Source organism: Blennius ocellaris (assembly GCF_963422515.1).
Source record: "Blennius ocellaris genome assembly, contig: SCAFFOLD_226, whole genome shotgun sequence".
NCBI classification, from domain to species: domain Eukaryota; kingdom Metazoa; phylum Chordata; class Actinopteri; order Blenniiformes; family Blenniidae; genus Blennius; species Blennius ocellaris.
The window spans coordinates 22,088-45,000 of record NW_027662087.1 but is presented as its reverse complement, the minus strand read 5'-3'; the positions used below and the strand labels follow the sequence as shown (position 1 = coordinate 45,000).

Here is a 22,913-nt window from a genome sequence, read left to right as displayed (position 1 = left end):
TGACCAGAGGGACACGTCTCGTCCTCCGGCGTGGGTCAGAATCGTTAATAACCAGAGAGCGACTATCACTTATTATTGTCTCTCTCTGTCTCAATCACGCCGTTACGTCTCTGTTCCAATCGGCCCGTTGGACACAGTCGTTGGACACAGTCGTTGGACACAGGCGTTGGACACAGGCGTTGGACACAGTCCTTTGACACAGACGTTGGACACAAACGTTGGACACAGTCGTTGGACACAGTCGTCGGACACAGCTGTTGGACACAGTCGTTGGACACAGACGTTGGACACAGACATTGGACACAAATGTTGGACACAGTCGTTGGACAAAGTCCTTAGACACAGACATTGGACAGAGACGTTGGACACAGACATTGGACACAAATGTTGGACACAGACGTTGGACACAGACGTTGGACACAGTCGTTAGACACAGACGTTGGACACAGTCGTTAGACACAGGTGTTGAAACACAGTCGTTGGACACAGCTGTTGGACACAGTCGTTGGACACAGACGTTGGACACAGTCGTTAGACACAGACGTTGGACACAGTCGTTAGACACAGACATTGGACACAGTCGTTGGACACAGGTGTTGAACACAGTCGTTGGACACAGCTGTTGGACACAGTCGTTGGACACAGACATTGGACACAGTCATTGGACACAAACATTGGGCACAGACACTGGACAGATATTGGACACAGTCGTTGGACAAAGTCCTTAGACACAGTCGTTGGACACAGACATTGGACACAAATGTTGGACACAGACGTTGGACACAGACGTTGGACACAGTCGTTGGACAAAGTCCTTAGACACAGACATTGGACAGAGACGTTGGACACAAACGTTGGACACAGTCGTTGGACAGACGTTGGAGACACAGCAGACTGGACGACGACACTAATTAATGTCAGTTCTTATCGTAACGTGTGAAACCCAGCGACTGTGGCGTCCCCCGTCCCCCGTCCTCACGCTAAGAACAAACCTGGAAGACGATTCAATGCCACGTTGTTTTTACTTTTTATTTTTCCTTCCCTGGTTTGGAAGCAAATCAAAGCGTCTTCCTAAATAAACCCAAACTCCCACATGAGACATGTTGGCTCGTCCTCAAACAGTCGAGAAGAATCAACGGAGACGGTCGGGGACTCGTCTCTTTATCGACCCAACCGCAGCCCGTTCTATTTGATTTGAGTCTATAGGTGGCGGGTGGGGGGGGTGGAGGGGGGTGGAGGGAGGGTGACGTGGTAAAGGTCGGCCGTGCAGTTATGAGAAATAAAAAAAAAAAAGGCCATACAACCCCGCGCAGTGCAAATACAATAAAAAGAAGAAACGTTGTGGCGCTTTCTCGTTGCCGTGGCGGCCGGTTGCCGTGGCGGCCGGTTGCCGCGGCGGCCGTGGCTCACCTGATGCCCCCCAGCCGTGACGAGTCGGGCTTCATGGAGGTGGAGTTCTTCACCATCTTGTACATCGTCACCACCAGGAAGATCAGGTTCAACTGCAGAAACACAACGACCACCAGGGGGCGTCAGGGGAAGGAGTGGCCTCTGGCAAGAAGTTGTCCATCATCCATCCATCCATCATCCATCATTCATCTGTCCATCATCCATCCATCCATCCATCATCCATCCCTCCCTCTTGAAGCAGTGTAAACACCAGAACCAAACCAGTTTGTGATCCACTTCAATAAACCAGTTTAGAACTGGTCCCAGAACAACTTCGTCTGACGAAAACCAGCGCCGAAGAGTTCAAACCATATGTAAATCAAGCCGAACCAGGTTAAAACCGGGTTAAACCAGACTAAAACCAGGTATAAACCAGGTTTATACCAGGCTGAACCAGGTTTAAAAGCACTTCAAACAGTCCAATCAGCAGCTTCAAACTTCATTTTAACCAGACTACACCAGGCTAAACTAGATTAAACCAGGCTAAACTAGATTAAACCAGGCTAAACTAGATTAAACCAGCTAAACTAGATTAAACCAGGCTAAACTAGGTTAAACCAGACAACACTAGGCTAAACCAGATTAAACAGGTTAAACCAGGCTAAACCAGGCTAAACTAGGTTAAACCAGGTTAAACTAGATTAAACCAGGCTAAACCAGGCTAAACCAGACTACACCAGGTTAAACCAGGCTAAACCAGGTTAAACCAGACTACACCAGGCTAAACCAGACTACACCAGGCTAAACCAGGTTTAACCAGGCTAAACCAGATTAAACCAGACTACACCAGGCTAAACTAGATTAAACCAGGTTAAACCAGGCTAAACCAGGTTAAACCAGGCTAACTAGATTAAACCAGGCTAAACCAGGCTAAACCAGGTTAAACCAGGTTAACCCTCTTACCGAGGTCAGTAGAAGTATTGTTTAGCGATCACACCTCACCCCGGCCGTTTAAACCAGACTAGCCATTAAAGGAAGGCGTCACGCTACAGAAACATGTAATGGGATTACTTCTGCCTGACGCAGTTCCTCAGAAAGGAGCGCAGCACGGAGACGACGAGGCTTTCAGATCGCCGCCACGGGGGGGAAACCAACGCTCACGTCTGCCGCGGAGCGCCGACACCGACCCGATGAGGCGGACGGCGCTCTGTGATTGGCCGTCCTCCACCGTGTGGCCGCCGCCGCCGCCGCCCGGGGCCTCGCCAGGGCCTCAGAACGAACAGGCGGCGCTCGGGTATGAAATATTAAAGGGCCGAGGACGGAGGTGGCGGAGCGCCCGGATTGGGGGGGGGGGGGGGGGGGGGGGGGGAGTCGTGATTCCCCAGCAGGCAGCGAGCGGCGGTAATGGCCGTCTGGCCCGCCCCTTCATTACCGCCATGACCCCCCCCCCCCTCCCCCCACCCGCCAGCAGCAGCCTTGTTTTCCCACCGAGGAAATGACCTTCATGGCTGAGACAATGAGTCCTCCGCCTCTGTGTGTGTGTGTGTGTGTGTGTGTGTGTGTGTGTGTGTGTGTGTGTGTGTGTGTGTGTGTGTGTGTGTGTGTGTGTGTGTGTGTGTGTGTTTCAGCAGTTGCCGCTCGCCAGTTTGTGATTTCAGAGGATTTCATAGCTGAGCGGACGCCGACGTCCTGGTGTCAGCGGTAATGGAAACACTTTACTCTTCATGCAAAGTGGTGTGAGAACGGATACAATAAGACACACACACACACACACACACACACACACACACACACACACACACACACACACACACACACACACACACACACACACACACACACACACACACACACACACACACACGAGAACTCACCAGGATGATGAAGGTCACGGGTCCGATGAAGCTCCAGATGAAGTGGTTATCAACCCTCAGCCAACATCTGCAGGAGGTCAAGAGGTCAAAAGGTCAAAAGGTCACGGTCAGAACCTCCAATCATCTCGTTGCCAGAAATCAACAGTTTACAAACAATTCTTGTCTTAATTCTTTGACTAATTTTAGTCTATTTGTTGAATTTATCTTTTTACGATTATTTCATATAATGAATCTTATATTATATTGGTGGATTTATGTGATTACTACATCAATCTAGAGCTACGCTCGGTAGAGTGTATTTGTTTTTGGAACCGCGTTATCGTCGCTAGCGTGATTGGCCGTTAGCTCACGTCGACGCTAACTCGCCTGTCAGGTTAGCGACGTCACTGTGTGAGACTGTGCGGGGAGCGTCTCCATGGCAACAGAGGCTGATCTCCTTTGATCTCTTCCATGAGGAGCCGCTTTCATCCCCTTTGTATGGGACTTTTCTTTGTAGTTTTTCTTCTTTTTTTAAGATTTATTCAGAAACCTTACGACGTTAACGGTCAAAAATCTCCTTGATTGGTCTTTAGGTGACGACAAATCATCCCTGAAGATTTCATGTAATTCGGAGGAGTTTTTGTGAAAAGTTGATAAAATACAAAGCAAGTAAATAAGTAACTACACACAGGCAAAAAACAGTACGTTTTAGAGAAGATTTTAAAAAAAATTTAAAGAAATGATGGCACTATTTTGCCAGTCGTGTGAAACAAAATCATGAAAACGATGTGTTTTCATGTGAAAAGTTAAATAAAATATTTAAAATATTTTATAAAAAACGTCTCAAAGCGATTGAAAAGGTCGACTCGACTCTTTCATCTTCCCTCGATCACATTTTCTGAGCCGGCCGTCGAGAAAAGTGACAAATTTTTTGACTTTTTCCCGCCTCAGATGTGCCGTCGCCGAGCGTGTGTGTGTGTGTGTGTGTGTGTGCGTGCGTGTGTAACGGGTTCTTTCCACCAGAAGCAGCGAGCAAAAGGCCGAACGCAGATCGAAGGAAGCGTTTTGCTTTGATCCCGTCAATCCCGCCAACAAATGGCGGCCGGCGCTTGTAACTGACGAGGTCGGCAATTATCCGCGTGCTACGGCGCGGAAAGCCGCCGGCGCTAACGCCGCTATTTGGCTTCTTCCTTTCCATATCACTTCCTTTGAGGTTATATGGCCTTTCAGAGGCCGCCTCCTCTTTGTGACATCACCATCGTTAGCGCTCGGCGCGGCGGCTCTCTTACGCGCGCTGCGTGCCGTAGCTCCGGTAGTCGATGGCGGCGGAGACGCCGACCACCACGGCGGGGATGAGGTACCCCGACACGTAGTAGTACTTCCTGCGGGAGAACTCGCTCTCGAACACCTCCACCAGCAGGAGGTACAGCTGCACGCCCTCCAGGCACATCCAGGCGAAGGCGGCCAGGAAGCAGAAGTGCAGCACGCCGGCGATGATGGAGCAGACCAGCTGGGGGGGGGGGGACAGAACCAGAATCAGAACCAGAGTCAAACCGGTTCCTGCTGTTTACAAACCTCACATGGAAATGATCAGGTTTAAGAAGCAGTTTTTGTAGAAGCCAAGTTGAATTGATTTGAACAAACTGGCAACTTGACTTGGTTTAAGACGTGTTGAGAACCAGTTTGAAAACAGTGGCAGACCAGTTTGAGAACTATTTTGAGACCAGTTGTTTTACACCAGTTTGAGGACTAATTTTGAACCGGTTTGAAACCAGCTTCAAACCATTTCGCAAACCAGTTTGAAATCAGTTTGAGACCAGCTTGAAAACAGTTTGAGACCAGTTTGAGAAGCAATTTGAAACCAGTTTGAGACCAATTGTTTTAGACCAGTTTGAGGACTAATTTTGAGCCAGTTTGAGACCAGCTTCAAACCAATTCAAAACCAGTTTGAGAAGCAATTTGAAATCAGTTTGAGACCAGTTTGAGAAGCAATTTGAAACCAGTTTGAGACCAATTGTTTTAGACCAGTTTGAGGACTGATTTTGAACCAGTTTGAGACCAGCTTCAAACCAATTCGAAACCAGTTTGAGACCAGTTTGAAACAAGTTTGAGAACCAATTTAAAACCAGTTTGAGAAGCAATTTGAAACCAGTTTGAGAGGCAATTTGAAACCAGTTTGAGAACTGGTTACTATAGAGCCACTGGAGAGAACAGCCATTATAGAACCTCTATAGATCTGCTGGAGAACAGAGCCTCTCTAGAGCTGCTCTAGAGCCACTGTAGAGCCGTTCTAGAGCCACTCTAGAGCCACTCTAGAGCCACTAGTGTTCCAGAGGAAGCCAGCTGAAGGTTTCAGGTTCATGAGCTCAGGAGAGAAGGTTTGACTCTGGATTGGGTTTTTGTATGTGGCGAAACTGAGAGACGTTCTCTAGCGCAGCGGGGGTCACGACCCCGGCCCCCCCCCCGGCCCCCCCGCGGTACCTTGGGCTCCGTCATGTTGATGCCGACGAGGAAGAGGAGCTCGCCGACGAAGAGGTTGAGGCAGAGGTTCTTGTGGATGGTGTTGCGGTCGCTCTGCAGGCCGCGGAAGAAGCAGAAGGTGAAGAGGCTGATGGCGAGGCAGACCAGCGACACGGCGATGCCCATCCTGGTGACCACGGTGAGGAGGAGCTCGTGAACGCTGCCTTCCCTCTGCACACACACACACACACACACACACACACACACACACAGGACGGGAATCAGACCGACAACCTTACAACGCTTCAAAGAAACACGCTCACACAAGAAAGACTTCCAATGACCGGCAATCGCAATGCTAATATTAGCGCTAACCGACCCCACGAGCCCCGGGATGTTCCCGCGTCACCGTTGCCGTGGTAACGGGGCCAAAAAACATGAAAATGTAAAAAGGCTACTGCTGTGGGGTGGGGGGGGGGGTGGAGGCTCTGGGGGGTGGAGGAGGTTGAAGCGAGGCTGCATGTGTGAAAAGCCTCTGAGCAGATGTGACGTCTCCACCTGGTACACTTTTAAAAACTAGCGTCTGTGGACACTTTTAAAAATTAGCATCTTACGCTTAGGCTAACTGACCTCCTAGCACCGTGACGTTCCCGTGTCACTGTTGCCGTGGGAACGGGGTCCAGAACATGAAAATGTAAAAAGACTTTGGCTGTGGGGGGGGGGGGGGGGGGGGGTGGGGGGGTGGAGGCTCTGGGGGGTGGAGGCTCTGGGGGGTGGAGGCTCTGGCGGGTGGAGGTTGTGGGAGGGTGGAGGCTCTGGGGGGTGGAGGTGGAGGCTCTGGGGGGGTGGAGGTTGTGGGAGGGTGGAGGCTCTGGGGGGTGGAGGTTCTGGGAGGGTGGTGGAGGCTCTGGGGGGGTGGAGGCTCTGGGGGTTGGAGGTTGTGGGAGGGTGGAGGCTCTGGGGGGTGGAGGTTCTGGGAGGGTGGTGGAGGCTCTGGGGGGGTGGAGGTTCTGAGGGGGTGGAGGTTCTGGGGGGGTGGAGGCTCTGGGTGGGTGGAGGCTCTGGGGGGTGGAGGCTCTGGGGGGGTGGAGGCTCTGGCGGGTGGAGGAGGTTGAAGCGAGGCTCCATGTGTGAAAAGCCTCTGAAGCAGATGTGACGTCTCCACCTGGTAAATGTTAGTGAACCGAGCCGAGACGCCCCCTGCTGGGATATTACCACTTTTTATGGGGGAGCAGGGAGCAGAGCAGGGTGGAGGGGGTGGGGGGGGGTGGAGGGGGTGGGGGGCCTGCGGTCTGGGGCTGTGGTTCAGGTTGAGGTTAGACCAGATTACAGGCTCACCAGTGGAAACAGATTATTAAACACCACAAGGTTCTCCTCTACATTTATTACTGGCCGCCGCCCGATTGGCTCCTAATTTCTTTCCTCCTGAGACACAAAACGGCGGCTTCCTTTCCCCGCCGGGCGCCAGACCACCGGCGAGGGAGGGGGGGGGGGTGGGGGGGCTTACCACGTTTCCCGCGGTGCGCCCATGAGGATGGCGAAGTTGGTGAGGTGGCTGCAGGAGCAGGTGGTGTGGCTGCGGTTGGTGTCCAGCAGCTTGCAGCCCTGAGTGGACCAGGAGCCCAGCATGCTGCGCTCAGAGTAGTTCCAGAACGAGCAGTTGGGGTTGTAGTAGTGCTCCTTCTGCAGCGCACACACACACACACACACACACACACACACACACACACACACACACCACACACACACACACACACACACACACACACACACACACACACACACACACACACACACACACACACACACACACACAATGTTAATACAAACTAAATAAAAAAAAAACTGAAAAGAACTTTAGAGAGTCAGAAAATCATGATAAAATCAGTAACCACCGTCTGTGGACACTTTTAAAAATGTGCGTCTGTGGACACTTTAAAAAACTATCGTCTGTGGACACTTTTAAAAATAGCGTCAGTGGGACACTTTTAAAAACTATCATCAGTGGACACTTTAAAAAATTTTTGTCAGTGGACACTTTTAAAAACCATCGTCTGTGAACACTTTAAAAACTATCGTCTGTGGACACCTTTAAAAAATTATCGTCTGTGGACACTTTTAAAAATTAGCGTCAGTGGACACTTTTAAAAACTATCATCAGTGGACACTTTAAAAAATTTTTGTCAGTGGACACTTTTAAAAACCATCGTCTGTGAACACTTTAAAAAACTATCGTCTGTGGACACTTTTAAAAACTATCGTCTGTGGACACTTTTAAAAACCACCGTCTGTGGACACTTTTAAAAAACTATCATTAGTGGACACTTTTGAAAACTATCGTCTGTGGACACTTTTAAAAACCACCGTCTGTGTACACTTTTAAAAAACTATCGTCTGTGTACACTTTCAAAAATTGTCAGTGGACACTTTTAAAAACCACCGTCTGTGTACACTTTTAAAAACTATCGTCTGTGGACACTTTTTAAAAACCACCGTCTGTGGACACTTTTAAAAAACTATCATTAGTGGACACTTTGAAAACTATCATCTGTGGACACTTTAAAAACCACCGTCTGTGGACACTTTTAAAAAACTATCGTCTGTGGACACTTTTAAAAACCACCGTCTGTGGACACTTTTAAAAAACTATCATTAGTGGACACTTTTGAAAACTATCATCTGTGGACACTTTTTAAAACCACCGTCTGTGGACACTTTTAAAAACTATCGTCTGTGTACACTTTCAAAAAATCATCAAGTGGGCACTAAACTAAAAACTAAAACCAAAATTAAAAAATCGTTCACTTCACTGATATCTTAACATTTTCTGATCCAGACGTGTGATCGGGGAGGGGGGGAGGCTCTGGGAGGAGGAGAGGGGGCGGGGCTTACGTCCAGGTGCTCCAGCGTGAAGACGACGGGGTCGGCGACGAACACGCGGCTGGACTCCTTGGTGATGGAGGCCGACAGGATGTGCGAGTTGACGGTGAGCGACAGGTTGTGCCTGCCGGGTCGCCGGACGACCTCAGCGTGGCGTTTCTCCGTGCTCAGGAACTGACCCAGGTGCTTGTACAGCACAAACACCAGCTTCGCCACGCCTGCACACACACACACACACACTGTAACTCGAGGGGGGCGGAGCCTGTTCTGAGGGGCGTGGCCTGCAAATTGAGAAGTCTCCTGCCAAATGAGATTTTTTTCCCCCCCGTTGGCTGGCTGATGTCACAACTTTCCCTGCAAGGGGTCTTCAGGAAACAGAATGCTAAACGCTAATCAATGCTACATGCTAATGCTACTTGTAATGTTTCACGTCATTGTCTGGACGACGCTTTGCCAGTTCAGGACCAATGAGGCGTCTTCTCTAGTGAACGGGAGTTTAGTCGAATAGTAACGGGGATGACCCCGAGCAAAGCCAATGCTAATGCTAGCGCTAACGGTTGGGCCCAGTGAGGGAGATCTCATCGCGCGGCGCTTATCATATCATCTTAAGCTAAATAGTAAATTTCCTCCCCCCCAATTTGCTGACTGCTAATTGCAGCTACTGTGAGAACAGGCTAAAGCTAATGCTAATCACAGAGGGGGGAGGGGGGGGGGGTTAGCCGTTAGCATTAGCGGGCCGCGTCGTGACGCTCCACCCACCGTTCTTGCTGTTGACCTTGACGGTGTTGGAGGAGAGCTGCAGCGTGGCTCCGCCCTTGTTGGTCTGAGGGAACCGGAAGTCCTGGACCTGACCGTCGGTGCTCAACACGTACACGTCCAGCACTGTGGGGGGGCAAAGGGGGGGGGGGGGGGGGGGGGGGGGGTTAGTCAGGTCTCCACAGCATTACAGGGTGTTCAGCAGAGCGACAGCCTTTCAGGACAACATGTCAGCACTGCTAGCTCATTGTGCTCACCCCCCCCCCCCCAAAAAAACATCCCAACAAGGACGGAGAGACGGAGGACGAGGCGGAATGAATGTCAAACATTCACAGGATGAAATAATATGGTCGAGCTTCTTCTTCCCCCGCGGCTCCAGATAACCAGCACGGCTCTGCAAAGCCCACAAAACCCGGCAGCCGGAGCAGCGGAGCGGCTTTGATGAGAGGAACGACGGCGGGTCAGGAGGACGGCGGCGCCACGTCAAGACTCTTCCTCACATCCTGCAGTCCTTGATCATCATCCTCCTCATCCTCCACCTCCTCCTCCTCCAACTCCTCTCCCCCCTGCTCCTGTCATCCTCCTCCTCTCCCCCTCCACCTCCTCTCCTCCCTGCTCCTGTCATCCTCCTCTCCTCCTCCTCCTCCACCTCCTGATTCTCCTCCTCCACCTCCTCTCCTCCCCTGCTCCTGTCATCCACCTCCTCTCCTCCTCCTCCACCTCCTCTCCTCCCCTGCTCCTGTCATCCACCTCCTCTCCTCCTCCTCCTCCACCTCCTCTCCTCCCCTGCTCCTGTCATCCTCCTCTCCTCCTCCTCCTCCACCTCCTGATTCTCCTCCTCCACCTCCTCTCCTCCCCTGCTCCTGTCATCCACCTCCTCTCCTCTTCCTCCACCTCCTCTCCTCCCCTGCTCCTGTCATCCACCTCCTCTCCTCCTCCTCCACCTCCTCTCCTCCCCTGCTCCTGTCATCCACCTCCTCTCCTCTCCTCCACCTCCTCTCCTCCCCTGCTCCTGTCATCCACCTCCTCTCCTCCCTTGTCATCCTCCTCCTCCTCCTCTCCTCCTCCACCCCTCCTTCTCTCCTCCCCTGCTCCTGTCATCCTCCATCTCCTCTCCTCCTCCTGTCATCCACCTCCTGCACCTCCTCCTCCACCTCCACCCCCTCCTTCTCTCCATTTCCAGTGAAAACGCGTCGTTTTGTTTCACCACACTTTCACATTTCCACGGAAACAACGGAAACCATGTAGTTTTCATGTTGGGCCACTAGTTGGCGCTGTTGTTTAGTTTCAGCACTGAAACCACACACACACACACACACACACACACACACACACACACACACACACACACACACACACACACACACACACACACACACACACACACACACACACACAACACCAACACACACACACACACACACACACACACACACACTTCAGACGCTAACGTCCAGATCACACGATCCAAGTGCTTTTGAAGTCAAAGCCGACGGGTTTGATTCGGGAAGTAATCCGATTACAAGGGCGTCACGCTCCCGTCTGACCGGCTCCTCCCGGAGTCCGCGACTTCAACCGACGCGGCGGCTTCGCTAACGCGTCGCTTCGAATGCCGCCGTCGTTTTACCCCCCCCCCCCCGACGAAACAAACACGACGAGTCGCTACTTTGTTGAAAAGATCAAAGCAAAATACATATGGTTAAAAAAAAAATAGAATAAAATAAACTTGTGCCATGGAGCTCTTTTATTCGGCGCCATCAGGGCGACTCGGCTCTGATCGGCGCCGCGAACGGCGGCGAAGACGGAGAGGACAGAAGAGAGCGACTGAATCCATCAGTTGGGTTCTTTGTTTTCCCCCCGAAGGTCCGAGGAGCTCGTCTCACTGAGGCGACTTCACAAAGCAAGAGAAAGATTAGAAATCAATGAGGTTTAAGACAAAGAGGAAGTGGAGGAGGGGGGGGAGGGGGGGGAGGGGGAGGGGGGAGGGGGGGCTTAGCAACAGAGAGCTACGAGCACAAAGCCCACGGAACTGAGTGAGATCATGTCGCTAATAAACTCTAGGAGGACCAATTCTCTCTATTTGCTCCTGGTAACAGAGGAAACGCCGTTATTAAAGAAGTCGCAGTGTTTCTCTTCAGAAGAAGAGCCACGAGCTAAAACCCGCTAGTTTCTCGTACGACGACAAAAGCGAACGAAATAAAGACGAAAAGGTGAACGACGTCGAGCCGGAGAGTTCCTAGAATAATGACGTGAAATACGGTATCGCTACAATCAAATGCTGCTAACGGCCAACGTTCGCGCGACCAATGCTAAGATTAGCGTCATGCTACTATACCGTTACATTAGTGCGACCTGGATTTTTAACAATACACGATATGCCAACGAACACAAACATCGATGATGATGCTCATTTTAAATGTTCCGAGCAGCTAAATGTGAAACTGAAAATGCTCATTGACAATTGCTAATGCAATCACGTTAGCATTAGCACTGAATTGCGTTGGTGTCGCTTAAATGCTACTCGGGCTAATAAAGGTTGATAAAAACTCACATTAATGTGACCAAGTCATAGTTTTAGTGCAACAAAATAAGGCGTCGGGCCCACTAGCGCTATGAAATGCTAACATAAGCTGGGGTACGTATATAACGCTGGCAAACATTTACATTAACCGTAGAAAATCACAAGCAATCTTACTCGTATAGTACTATTTTTTATTTTACAAGAAAACTAGTGTAGTACTATATATAAATATATATATATATATGAAGGTAAATAAGGGATATGACTGTAAATGCTAACGCTAATGCTAACTCATCAACCTCAGTCGTGTTTCTGAACCCGACGAGTTTAAATCCAATCGTTTTCCCGTCGGAGGAAAGTTCCGCGGCGAAATTTCTGCACAAGGCGACATTTACTTTGAAAAGCAGCCTGAAGGGGAGGAACTCACTGATGTTCTCGGCGGGAACCTTGACGACGGCGGGCTCGATCAGGTTCTCCGCCAGCACGAAGGCGCCCTCCTCCAGCGTGTCCAGCAGCATGGTGGCGGCGTGCGACTGCTCCGTGGCGTTCATGTCCTTCCAGGACTTCAGGGCTTCGGGCCTCAGGAGGTTGTCCACGGTGTCCACGATGGCCTGTAGCCATGGAGACGGGGGAGGGGTCAAAGGTCAACATCACACAGGTTGTTTCCTCTAAGCACAGAGCGGGGGGAACCAGGGAGCAGGTGAAACACAACGGGATGTGGGGAGGGGGGGGGGGTCATGCATGGTCACGGGGAGCTGAGACGGTAACGTCGCCACGGCGACCGTGAGGGAATTCTACTGTGCATTATTTATGTTTTCTTTACGACGAGTCGTGTTTCATCCGAGTCTCTGGAGGAACGACGTCGTCACTGAATAATAACCAGAACAAGGTTCTTTTTTCTCCTCCGTCTAAATGGAGCCGATCATCATCATAATCATCATCATCATGCTTCAGTCTCACGGTGCTAATACCGCCGCTAATAAATCAGCGCGACTCAAACCCCAAATTAGCCGGGCTAAATGTTAATGCTCGCGATGTATCTCCACTACAGGCTCATTTAAAAACACTGCGACAAAACTGCAGAGGCACCGTTGCTTCGTAAAGTTAGCACGGCTAATGTTGACTATCGGTGAAGCCGCCAACATTTGTGCTAATGCTAATGCTAAAAAAAACCAGCGAAAGACATCCCAGCGTCAGTAATTTTCAAACTCTTCTTCTAAATATTAAAAGGTAGTTTAGAGCTAATAAACTGTGCTAAATCCCAGTCTGCCTTACGGAATGCTATATTAGCATTTAGCATCCCAGCTTTACTTAGAAAGGCTTCCGCTAACCGTCACGGTTCTGGTGATTAATTCCCAAATTTAGCACGACTGAATTTGACTCCTCGTGCTAATGTTAGCGCCCATAAATAGCAATTCTCACACAAGTACATCTCACGGCTAGCGAAACAAAACAACAATATTAGCATTAGCGCTAAAATACCGACGCTATAACTATAGAAAAGAAGATTTTAGTCTGGATGCGTACGTGCTAATGCAACATGACAATATAATGTTGAAATATATTAGCCTGTAATGGAAACTACTGCTGCGCTAATCTTAGCAGGACAAAAATGCTAACGTTTTGCTCATCGACGTAAACATTGAAGCCAATGATGAGAATGTTGCAGATTTTAAATGCAAACATTAACATGATTCTTTTACCTCTGAAGGCAGAGCCAAGTGACGCTACCATGCTAATTAGCCAGCGCTAACTGAAGCGGCTTAAAAGCTCGGCGAGGGAACGAGTTCAGCTGAAATAACCAGGATTGTTTGCTTTCTTTATGATGAACCGGTTTAATTTAAGTCTCATTCCTTCGCTGAATAAAAACACAAACAAGCCCGAAGGCAAACAAAAACAAAAGTTGTTTTCCTCCTTTGTCTGAATGCTGATTTTCAACAAACGATCGCCACTCGTCTTCCTCCTGAACCCCAAATCTTTTAATTTCCTGCGTTCCGATCGACAAACCAAACCCTCCTTCCTCCGACCCCGGCCGGTCCGTCCTCTGCGCGGCGCCGCGCGGCGAGGCAAGGCGCCGCCCCCTCCTGGGCGCGGCAAATCAAGAGTGACAATTTAACCAGAGGTGCTATTAGCCGCCGCCGCCGCCAATGACGGTAATTAACCACAACAAGAAGCCGCTCACTGTACCAATTAGCCACAGCTGTGATTATCCAAAACACTCGTCGACCGCGGGAGGATTACCGCGCGCCCCGAGTAGCGAGGGCCGCCGTCCGCACGGCTTGTGGTTAACCGCGGCGTTTACCCGCCGCCGGCGGTGGGCGTACAGACGTCCACGCTGGGACTCACCCGCTATAACCACGTGCTGCCACCAGGGGGGGGGGGGACCCCGGGGGCGTCCTGCCGGGACGACGCTCTTCTTCTCGTCTCTGCTTCAGAGACGCTCACGAGCGGCAGCGGCTCGCTAACGCTAGCAAGGGAAAGAGCGCGCTCAACCTTTTCAGGAGGCTAATGCTAATCACAGCTACCGTGGATTCGGAATGAGGTCCACGCTAATGAGCTCAGCGAGCAGGACAGAGAGGCAGCGGCTCAGGTTGGATAAAAGCTAATGCTAATGCTAATGCTAATGCTAGTGCTGGAGGATCCATGTTGACGATCAACAGTTTGAATAAAAAGGAGGAAAACAGGAACAGAGTGTTGCTCAAATGTGAAAAACTTCTGTGGGGGGGGGCAATTATAGACACAACAGAGAAGAGCTGACAAGATGGAGGAGAGGAAGAGGAGGAGGAAGAGGAGGAGGAGGAAGAGGAGGTCAACAGGTACTGAAACATGACAGACTGCATGCTGGGAGTCGGTCCCCGTCAGAAAGGAGGGGGAGGGGGGGGGGTAATATAGACAGGTGTGGTGTAACCATGTATGGGCGGGGGGGGGGTTGGTTGGTTGTGGGGGGGTTGGTGGGGGGGGGGGGGGTAATATCCTGGCAGATGTACCTTCATGTACGCTCTGCACGTCTTCTCTCTCTTTTGAAGCTTTTCCACACAACAAGAAGAGCAGCAGGTTGAAAACACACCGCAGAAACAGGAAGTGAGAAAACAGGAAGTGTCTTACCATCGGGTGTCACCCCCCCATCTGATAACCCCCCCCCCAACCCCCACCCCCCACCCTGACTCAATCTCATAATCTGAACCTTCCAGGAAGGAAGGAAAGTTTTGGGATTAAACTTAAAGAGTGAAAGTTTTTGGACGACTTTCTGATGGGAAGGAAAAGAGGAGGAGGAGGAGAAGAGGAAGTGATGGAGGCAGGAGGATGAAGAGGAGAGAGGAAGAGGAGAGGAAGAGGAGCGGCAGATTGAGATTCTCCTCGTTCAGGAAGCAGACGAACTTCTGCTGTTTTGTGTTTCCTGTCAGAGGAAATTAAACTCCTTTGTTTTCTTCTTATAATCCCAGAACGCCTCGGCCTGCGTGTGTGTGTGCGTGCGTGTGTGTGTGTGTGAGTGTGTGTGTGCGTGCGTGTGTGTGTGCGTGCGTGTGTGTGTGTGTGAGTGTGTGTGTGCGTGCGTGTGTGTGTGCGTGCGTGTGTGTGCGTGCACGTGTGCGCGCGCGTGTGTATGTGCGTGCGTGTGCGTGTGTGTGTGTGCGTGCGTGCGTGTGTGAGTGTGTGTGTGTGTGTGCGTGCGTGTGTATGTGCGTGCGTGTGTGTGTGCGTGCGTGTGTGTGTGTGTGAGTGTGTGTGTGCGTGTGTGTGTGTGTGTGCGCACGTGTGTGTGCGCGTGTGTGTGTGTGCGTGTGTGTGTGCGTGCACGTGTGCGCGCGCGCGTGTATGTGCGTGCGTGTGCGTGTGTGTGTGTGCGTGCGCGCGTGTGTGAGTGTGTGTGTGTGTGTGCGTGCGTGTGTATGTGCGTGCGTGTGTGTGTGCGTGCACGTGTGTGCGCGCGTGTGTGTGTGCGCGTGTGTGTGTGCGCGTGTGTATGTGCGTGCGTGCGTGTGTGTGCGTGCGTGCATATATGTGTGTGCGTGTGTGTGTGTGCGCTCGTGCGTGTGTGTGTGTGCGCTCGTGTGTGTGTGTGTGTGTGTGTGTGTGTGCGTGCGTGCGTGCGTGTGTGTGTGCGTGCTCACCTTGTTGAAGCTGCGTCCAGCAGAGTCCTTCTCGCTGGGCCGCAGCTCCTGCAGCTGAGCGTCCAGAATGTCCACCAGCTGCTCCATCAGGCGGACGGAGGAACTGACGTCTCCGGCGAACACGGGACCCTGCGTGTGACGCGCTAGCTCGTTGGCGAGGCTCGCCGCGTTCTCGCCGCTGCGGATCTGCAACGGGACGGCGGAGGTCAGGGGCCGGGCGGAGGACAGGACGGAGGAGGAGGACAGGACAGAGGACAGGGTGGAGGACAGGACGGAGGAGGAGGACAGGACAGAGGACAGGGCAGAGGAGGAGGACAGGGCGGAGGACAGAATGGAGGACAGGACAGAGGAGGAGGACAGGGCGGAGGACAGGACAGAGGAGGAGGACAGGGCGGAGAACAGGACAGGACAGAGGACAGGGCGGAGGACAGGATGGAGGAGGAGGACAGGGTGGAGGACAGGGCGGAGGACAGGACAGAGGAGGAGGACAGGGCGGAGGACAGGGTGGAGGACAGGACAGAGGAGGAGGACAGGGCGGAGGACAGGACAGATGAGGAGGACAGGGCGGAGGACAGGATGGAGGACAGGGCAGAGGAGGAGGACAGGACAGATGAGGAGGACAGGGCGGAGGACAGGATGGAGGACAGCACAGAGAAGGAGGACAGGGCGGAGGACAGGGCAGAGGAGGAGGACAGGGCGGAGGACAGCACAGAGGAGGACAGGACGGAGGACAGGATGGAGGACAGGACAGAGGAGGAGGACAGGACGGAGGACAGGATGGAGGACGCATCGTCCTCCCTGAGAGACGCTCCGGCAGAGACGTGTCCGTCCCCCCCTGGACGTGTGGACGTCTTACCTTCTGGGCCACCTGAGTGACCCAGTGGGACGTGCAGTTGCTGAGGTCGGGTCCCCTGGAGCCCCACGTCCCGGCGGCGGTGCAGAGGAAGGACGCCACGCCTGCAGCACAACACACTCACATTCACCACCGTCGGAGGGACCCTGAACGCACCGCGGGGGGCGTGTGTGTGTGTGTGTGTGTGTGTGTGTGTGTGTGTGTGTGTGTGTGTGTGTGTGTGTGTGTGTGTGTGTGTGTGTGTGTGTGTGTGTAAAACAATAAATAATACACCAGTAAACAGCGTTAAAAGGGAAACGTAAACAGCGGGGACGTAACGGGCCAAATGTAAACATCTTAAAAATGCAAAGTGGAAGAAAAAGGTCCAGGAATGAATTCCCGTCCTGAAGTAAACAGATTGATCAACATGTAAACAGTCTGATCGTAAACAACTTGTCCTGACGTCTGCAACATAAACAAACATGTTGATCACAAACAGAGAAACGACGACGCGAGTTCACGTGGAGCCGAGCTGCTGGAGGACGAGTCCTCTGGACCCCTTTAGTCCGGATTGGCCTGGTTTAATCTGGTTTAGTCTGGTTTAATCTGGTTTAATCTGGTTTATTCTGGTTTAATCTGGTTTAATCTGGTTTATCCTGGTTTATTCTGGTTTGGTCGGGTTAAATCTGGTTTATTGTGGTTTATTGAGGTTTAATCTGGTTTATTCTGGTTTGGTTTGGTTTAATCTGGTTTGAAACTGGTTCTGAAATCGGTTTATAAAGTTTTCAGGACTGATGTTAAATAACTTTTTGGGTGGTTCTGAACTGGACTGAAGCTGAAGAGTTAGTTTGGAGCCGGTTTCAGGCCGGTTCTGGACTGGGTTCTGGACTGGTTTCAGACCGGTTCTGGACTGGGTTCTGGACTGGTTCCAGGCCGGTTCTGGAACCCCCCCTCCAGTTTGGTCATATTTCTTCAGACTCCTGAACCGATTGGTTCTGCCACGAGGTCACGTGACCACAGTTAGCTTAGCATTAGCATGTCAGTGACGGTTTCGGGCTTCAGGAAACCAGATTTTCACTGCGAAACAAACTTTGGCTTCATTTCTCCTGAAACGGTCCAGAAAGCAAAACGAGGCGTCTGATTGGCTGTTTGCGCTGCGCGATGCCTTCAGGGACCCCGAGACAGAAACGGGTAATTCCCGGCAGCTCGCCGTCAACTCAAACCCGTTTGTATTTTTTTCTCTGAGCCGAGAGTCAGATTAGAGGTTTTAGTGTTTCGCGTTTCCTCGTCTGTACCCAGCGGCGTCAGATCTGGAACGCCGGATCTCCGCCATATCCTGAATGTGATCAAACGAGCGGCTTCCTCTCTCCGCAGTCCGTGTGAATCCCCTGCCGCCGCCGCCGGAGCGTCTTCCCGCCGTCACGCCGCCTGACAGCTCTGTCAGCCTCCTGACGGGGTGTGAAGGTAACTCCGCCGGCGGCGGCGGCGGTAGCGGTAGCGGGAAGACGCTGTCAGCCTGAACTCCCCGTAACGACCCGGCTGCGCCGCTCGCACGCTCCGGGAGAGGGGGAATCTTCAACCGGCCGTCAAAACGTCGGCGTTTACATCGCGTCTGGCGAGGCGCCGCGACACGCGCTCGCTTTGATGTGACGGCGGATCTGCTTTCATGTGTCTGACTGATCCACGCTCCCGTTTCATTGTTTGTTCGGCGGCTTTCTGAATGTTTACTTCCGTCAGTCCCTCCTGAAGGGCGGCAGCCCCCCGCGGCATGATGCTGCCGCCGCCGTGCTGCCAAGGCCCATTAGCACACGTTGGAATCGGCGGGAAACTTGAAAGGAAATCAGTGCTTTTATCTCTTTGTGTCTTTTTTTTAATAATTCAGTAGTTTCTACGATTGATATGTCTAGAATTACTTTTTGCGATATTTCGAGGATAATTACAGCAGTTTATCCGTTTGTAAAGTAACTCAGAACGATTTAATAGTTCATGGTTATTTTTGCACGTTTTATTTTGCCTTATTTTTTTGCATATATTGAAATAATTTATTGATTTGCGTCCCATAATTTTTATTCCAATTTCATTTTAACAGTGTTGTTTTGTTTTTGGAGGCACAAACTTTATTTAACTTTTTTAGGGGAGTAGTTATTAATCAATCAATTAATTAATTATTAACTCATTAAGGTTAACATTCTCTTATCGATTCAGTCACAAACATTTTTATCGTTTGTACCGCAATTGTTATTTTTTTAAATGTATTCTTTAATTGAATTTTCAGAATTCATTGATTTATTTTCACAAATTTAAAAAAAATTGTTTTATTTTATTAATTTATTGCATTTAAAATTAACGCATTTTTTAAATATGTATTTTAAACCAATCATCACTATGATCAGTTTCTATTTCATTTGTAGCATTTATTCCTTTTCATTAGGTTTTATTTGTCTTATAAAGAGTTTAAATTCAAATTTTTTCTTCCGATATACCAAATTTTATTACATTTTTTTTATAATTTTTGTCATTTTCTGTGAATGTTTTTAATTCTTAATAAATAGGTAAATATAATCCCTCATGTTTTGGTGACGATCTCAATCAGCTCAACCAGTGAAGAGAATAAAATGCGACTTTGAGCGTTTCGTCCTCTGTCAAACCGTCTCGCCGTCCCTCGGCGTTTATCAGCTGCAAACTACGAGTCTGAGCGTCAGAACGAGAGAATAAAGGGAATAATCCGCCCCCGATGTTTGTTAATCTCAGCTGGACACAACAGGAAGTCCTTCAGACGGAGGACGAACAGAAACGTCTCAGATTGGAATCTCGGCGAACGGCGGCGGCGGCGGCGGTTACCGCGGGTTACATCAGCTCGCTAACGGCCCTTTTGTATCGGGAGGGATGTTTTATAGGCGTTCCAGAGCGTGGGGGGGGGGGGGGGTGGGTGGGGAGAAGCTGCGTGATCCAGCAGCGCTCCTGGTGGGACGCGAGCGGAAAGCAAACGAGGACGAAAAGAAAAAAACGATTGTGTGTTGGAGGTGAAAACGTGTTTGTTTGGTCGTTTCTCTGCAAGAAAAACTGAAGTAAACAAACGTTACATACGAACATGCTGGAAAAAACTACAATTGTAAAAATATACAAATATAAGGTGAATCTAAAATACAAATATACATATTAGTATAAATAGATATAAATATACTGAAGGTATTTTGATAACTTCATGTGAAGATTTTAAGTTTAAGACGCCACGGGTCGGCCGAATTAAGTTCACGACCCCCGAATTACATCGCTAATCTGGATTAAGCTCATCAAGGCGAAGAGATTTTGGTGAAAACGACCAAAAGTAAAATCAAATATAAACAAAAAACACACATTTAGTTTCCCGTCCTTTGTTGAATTTGTTCAGTTTGAACCCCCGAAAAAAAAGTGCCGACTCGGCGCGGCGCCGTACCTCTGGTCCCTTTGGGGCAGGGCCGCTCCACGGGGGTCCCGGTGTGGGTCTGGGGCCAGTCGATGGCCCTCCTCCTGGTGGCCTCGCAGAACCGGCGGGGGGCGGGGGCCAGCTGGGGGCCGGTGGGCTCGGCCGTGCCCGAGCTGCCCCGGCCGTCCTGGAAGGGGTCGCGGCCGTCCCGGGGGTCGGCGCCGCCGCCGGGCGCCGTGGTGTCGCCGGGCGGCGTGGACGCCGCGGCGGCGGTGGTGGTGAAGGACGTGGTGGCGGTGGCGGCCCGGGGCCCCGGGGACGACACGGAGAAGTCCTCCGTGGCCGGCGCTGTGGGAGGAACACAAGGGGGGGGGGGGGGGGGGGGGGGGGGTCGTTTTTAGCAACTTTTTGCGAGAAACGACGTCGCACACGGCGGTGCAAACGCTCCGGAGAACAAAGAGAGAATCGTTAAGCAGAACCGATAAAGAACGAATCATTAAGCAGAACCAAATCGTTAAGCAGAACCGATAAAGAACCGAATCGTTAAGCAGAACCGATAAAGATCGAATCATTAAGCAGAACCAAATCGTTAAGCAGAACCGATAAAGAACCGAATTGTTAAGCAGAATCAATACAGAACGAATCACTAAGCAAAACCGATAAAGAACCGAATTGTTAAGCAGAACCGATAAAGATCGAATCATTAAGCAGAACCGAATTGTTAAGCATAACTGAAAAAGAACGAATCATTAATCAGAACAATAAAAAACCAAATCGTTAAGCAGACCCGATAAAGAATGAGTCATTAAGTAGAACCGAATCATTAAGCAGAACCGATAAAGAACCGAATTGTTCAGCAGAATCGATAAAGAACCAAATTGTTATTCACGATCGATAAAGAATGGAATCATTAAGCAGAACCGAATCGTTAAGCCGAACCAATAAAAAAAACGAATTGTTAATCAGACCCGATAAAGAACGAATCATTGAGAAGAACTGAATCGTTACGCAGAACCGATAAAGAAGCGAATTGTTAAACAGAACCAATAAAGAACCGAACTGTTAAGCAGAACTGAATCTTTTAGCAGAATCAATACAGACGAATCACTAAGCAGAACCAATAAAAAAAACCGAATCATTAAGCAGAACTGAATCTTTAAGCAGAATCAATAAAGAACCAAACTGATAAAGAACCAAACCGTTAAGCAGAATCAATAAAGAACCAAACTGATAAAGAACCAAATTGTTAACCACAATCAATGGTTAACAATTGAGGGTCCCCCCCCCCCCCATCCCCCGTGCTTCACCTCTCTGGCGCCCCCCGGTGGCGGGGAGTGACGCCTCCTTCCTGAACCTCCACTGAGACTCTGAGTCCCGCCGCCACGAAGGCTCAGGCCCATAAATAAAGCCCCCCCCCAGCCCCCCAGCCCCCCCACGGCGCCTCCTCAGGCTGATTAAATGTCAACAATGAAGACGAAGCCCCGGCTTCACCTCCTCCTTTCTTGTTCGTCTCTTTGATAAAGTTGAAAGATGAACGGCGGCGAAACTCGACATCAACAAGACGTCCCGCTACTTCCTGTTCACGCTGAGCGTGTGTGTGTGTGTGTGTGTGTGTGTGTGTGTGTGTGTGTGTGTGAGAGAGAGAGAGAGTGTGTGTGTGTGTGTGTTCATGGCCTGCATGTGTTTTATGTGTGTGTGTGTCTTTGTGTATCTGTTTATATGTGTATTTAGATGCATAGTGAGATTTATGTGTGTGTGTGTGTGTGTGTGTGTGTGTGTGTGTGTGTGTGTGTGTGTGTGTGTGTGTGTGTGTGCAGCTGATTGTATTTGGAGATGAAAGCGACGACGGCGCGTCGCTTCTGGGAAAACGCCGCCTCATGATATCCGACACTCCATCATCACACGTTTCTCCTCCGAGAGGAAAGTGATGGAGACGATTCAGGTTTTACACTCGTCTCTTCTCAACAGGAGGAAGAGGAGGAGGAGGAGGAGGAGGAGGAGGAGGAAGAGGGAGGAGGAGGGAGGAGGAGGAAGAGGAGGAGGAGGAAGAGGGAGGAGGAGGAAGAGGAGGAGGAGGAAGAGGGAGGAGGAGGAAGAGGAGGAGGAAGAGAAGGAGAAGAAGGAGGAGGAGGAAGAGGAGGAGGAAGAGGAGGAAGAGAAGGAGAAGAAGGAGGAGGAGGAGGAAGAGAAAGAGGAAGAGGAGGAGGTGGAGGAGAAAGAGGAAGAGAAGGAGAAAGAGGAGGAGGAGGAGGGAGGAGAAAGAGGAAGAGGAGGAGGAGGAGGAGGAAGAGAAAGAGGAGAGAGGAGGAGGAGGAGGAGGAGGAAGAGAAAGAGGAAGAGGAGGAGGAGGAGGAGGAGGAGGAGGAGGAGGAGGAGGAGGAGGAAGCCTTACTGGACGAGACACCTCACACACTGTATGCAGACTTTTTGTAATCTCACACACACACACACACACACACACACACACACACACACACACACACACACACACACACACAGATGTGACCAGAAGTTATAAACAGGCATCGTGTCGGACGACGTCTGGAACAAACACAACACCGTGAACACCGCAGAACCAGAACCAGAACCAGAACCTTCATGTATTCTGCAGAGCTTCCAGCCACACACACACACACACACACACACACACACACACACACACACACACACACACACACACCCACACACATAAATAATGACAGAA

General features: G+C 50.7%; 1 protein-coding gene across 1 annotated transcript in view; it reads right to left on the bottom strand.

Annotated features, from left to right (window-relative positions):
- The window catches only part of LOC308148312 (adhesion G protein-coupled receptor L2-like), a gene marked incomplete at both ends in the record, with an annotated part of 49,432 nt that overhangs the window by 5,221 nt on the left and 21,298 nt on the right, over nt 1–22,913 (bottom strand). Inside the window, 15 exon segments of the mRNA XM_080521762.1 lie at nt 1,411–1,502; nt 3,264–3,330; nt 4,532–4,752; nt 5,724–5,933; nt 7,210–7,224; nt 7,227–7,385; nt 8,595–8,713; nt 8,716–8,740; nt 8,742–8,800; nt 9,342–9,464; nt 12,287–12,470; nt 14,847–14,885; nt 15,972–16,157; nt 16,828–16,928; nt 20,240–20,557. Of these exon segments, the coding sequence (XP_080377888.1) occupies nt 1,411–1,502; nt 3,264–3,330; nt 4,532–4,752; nt 5,724–5,933; nt 7,210–7,224; nt 7,227–7,385; nt 8,595–8,713; nt 8,716–8,740; nt 8,742–8,800; nt 9,342–9,464; nt 12,287–12,470; nt 14,847–14,885; nt 15,972–16,157; nt 16,828–16,928; nt 20,240–20,557 (1,918 nt within the window).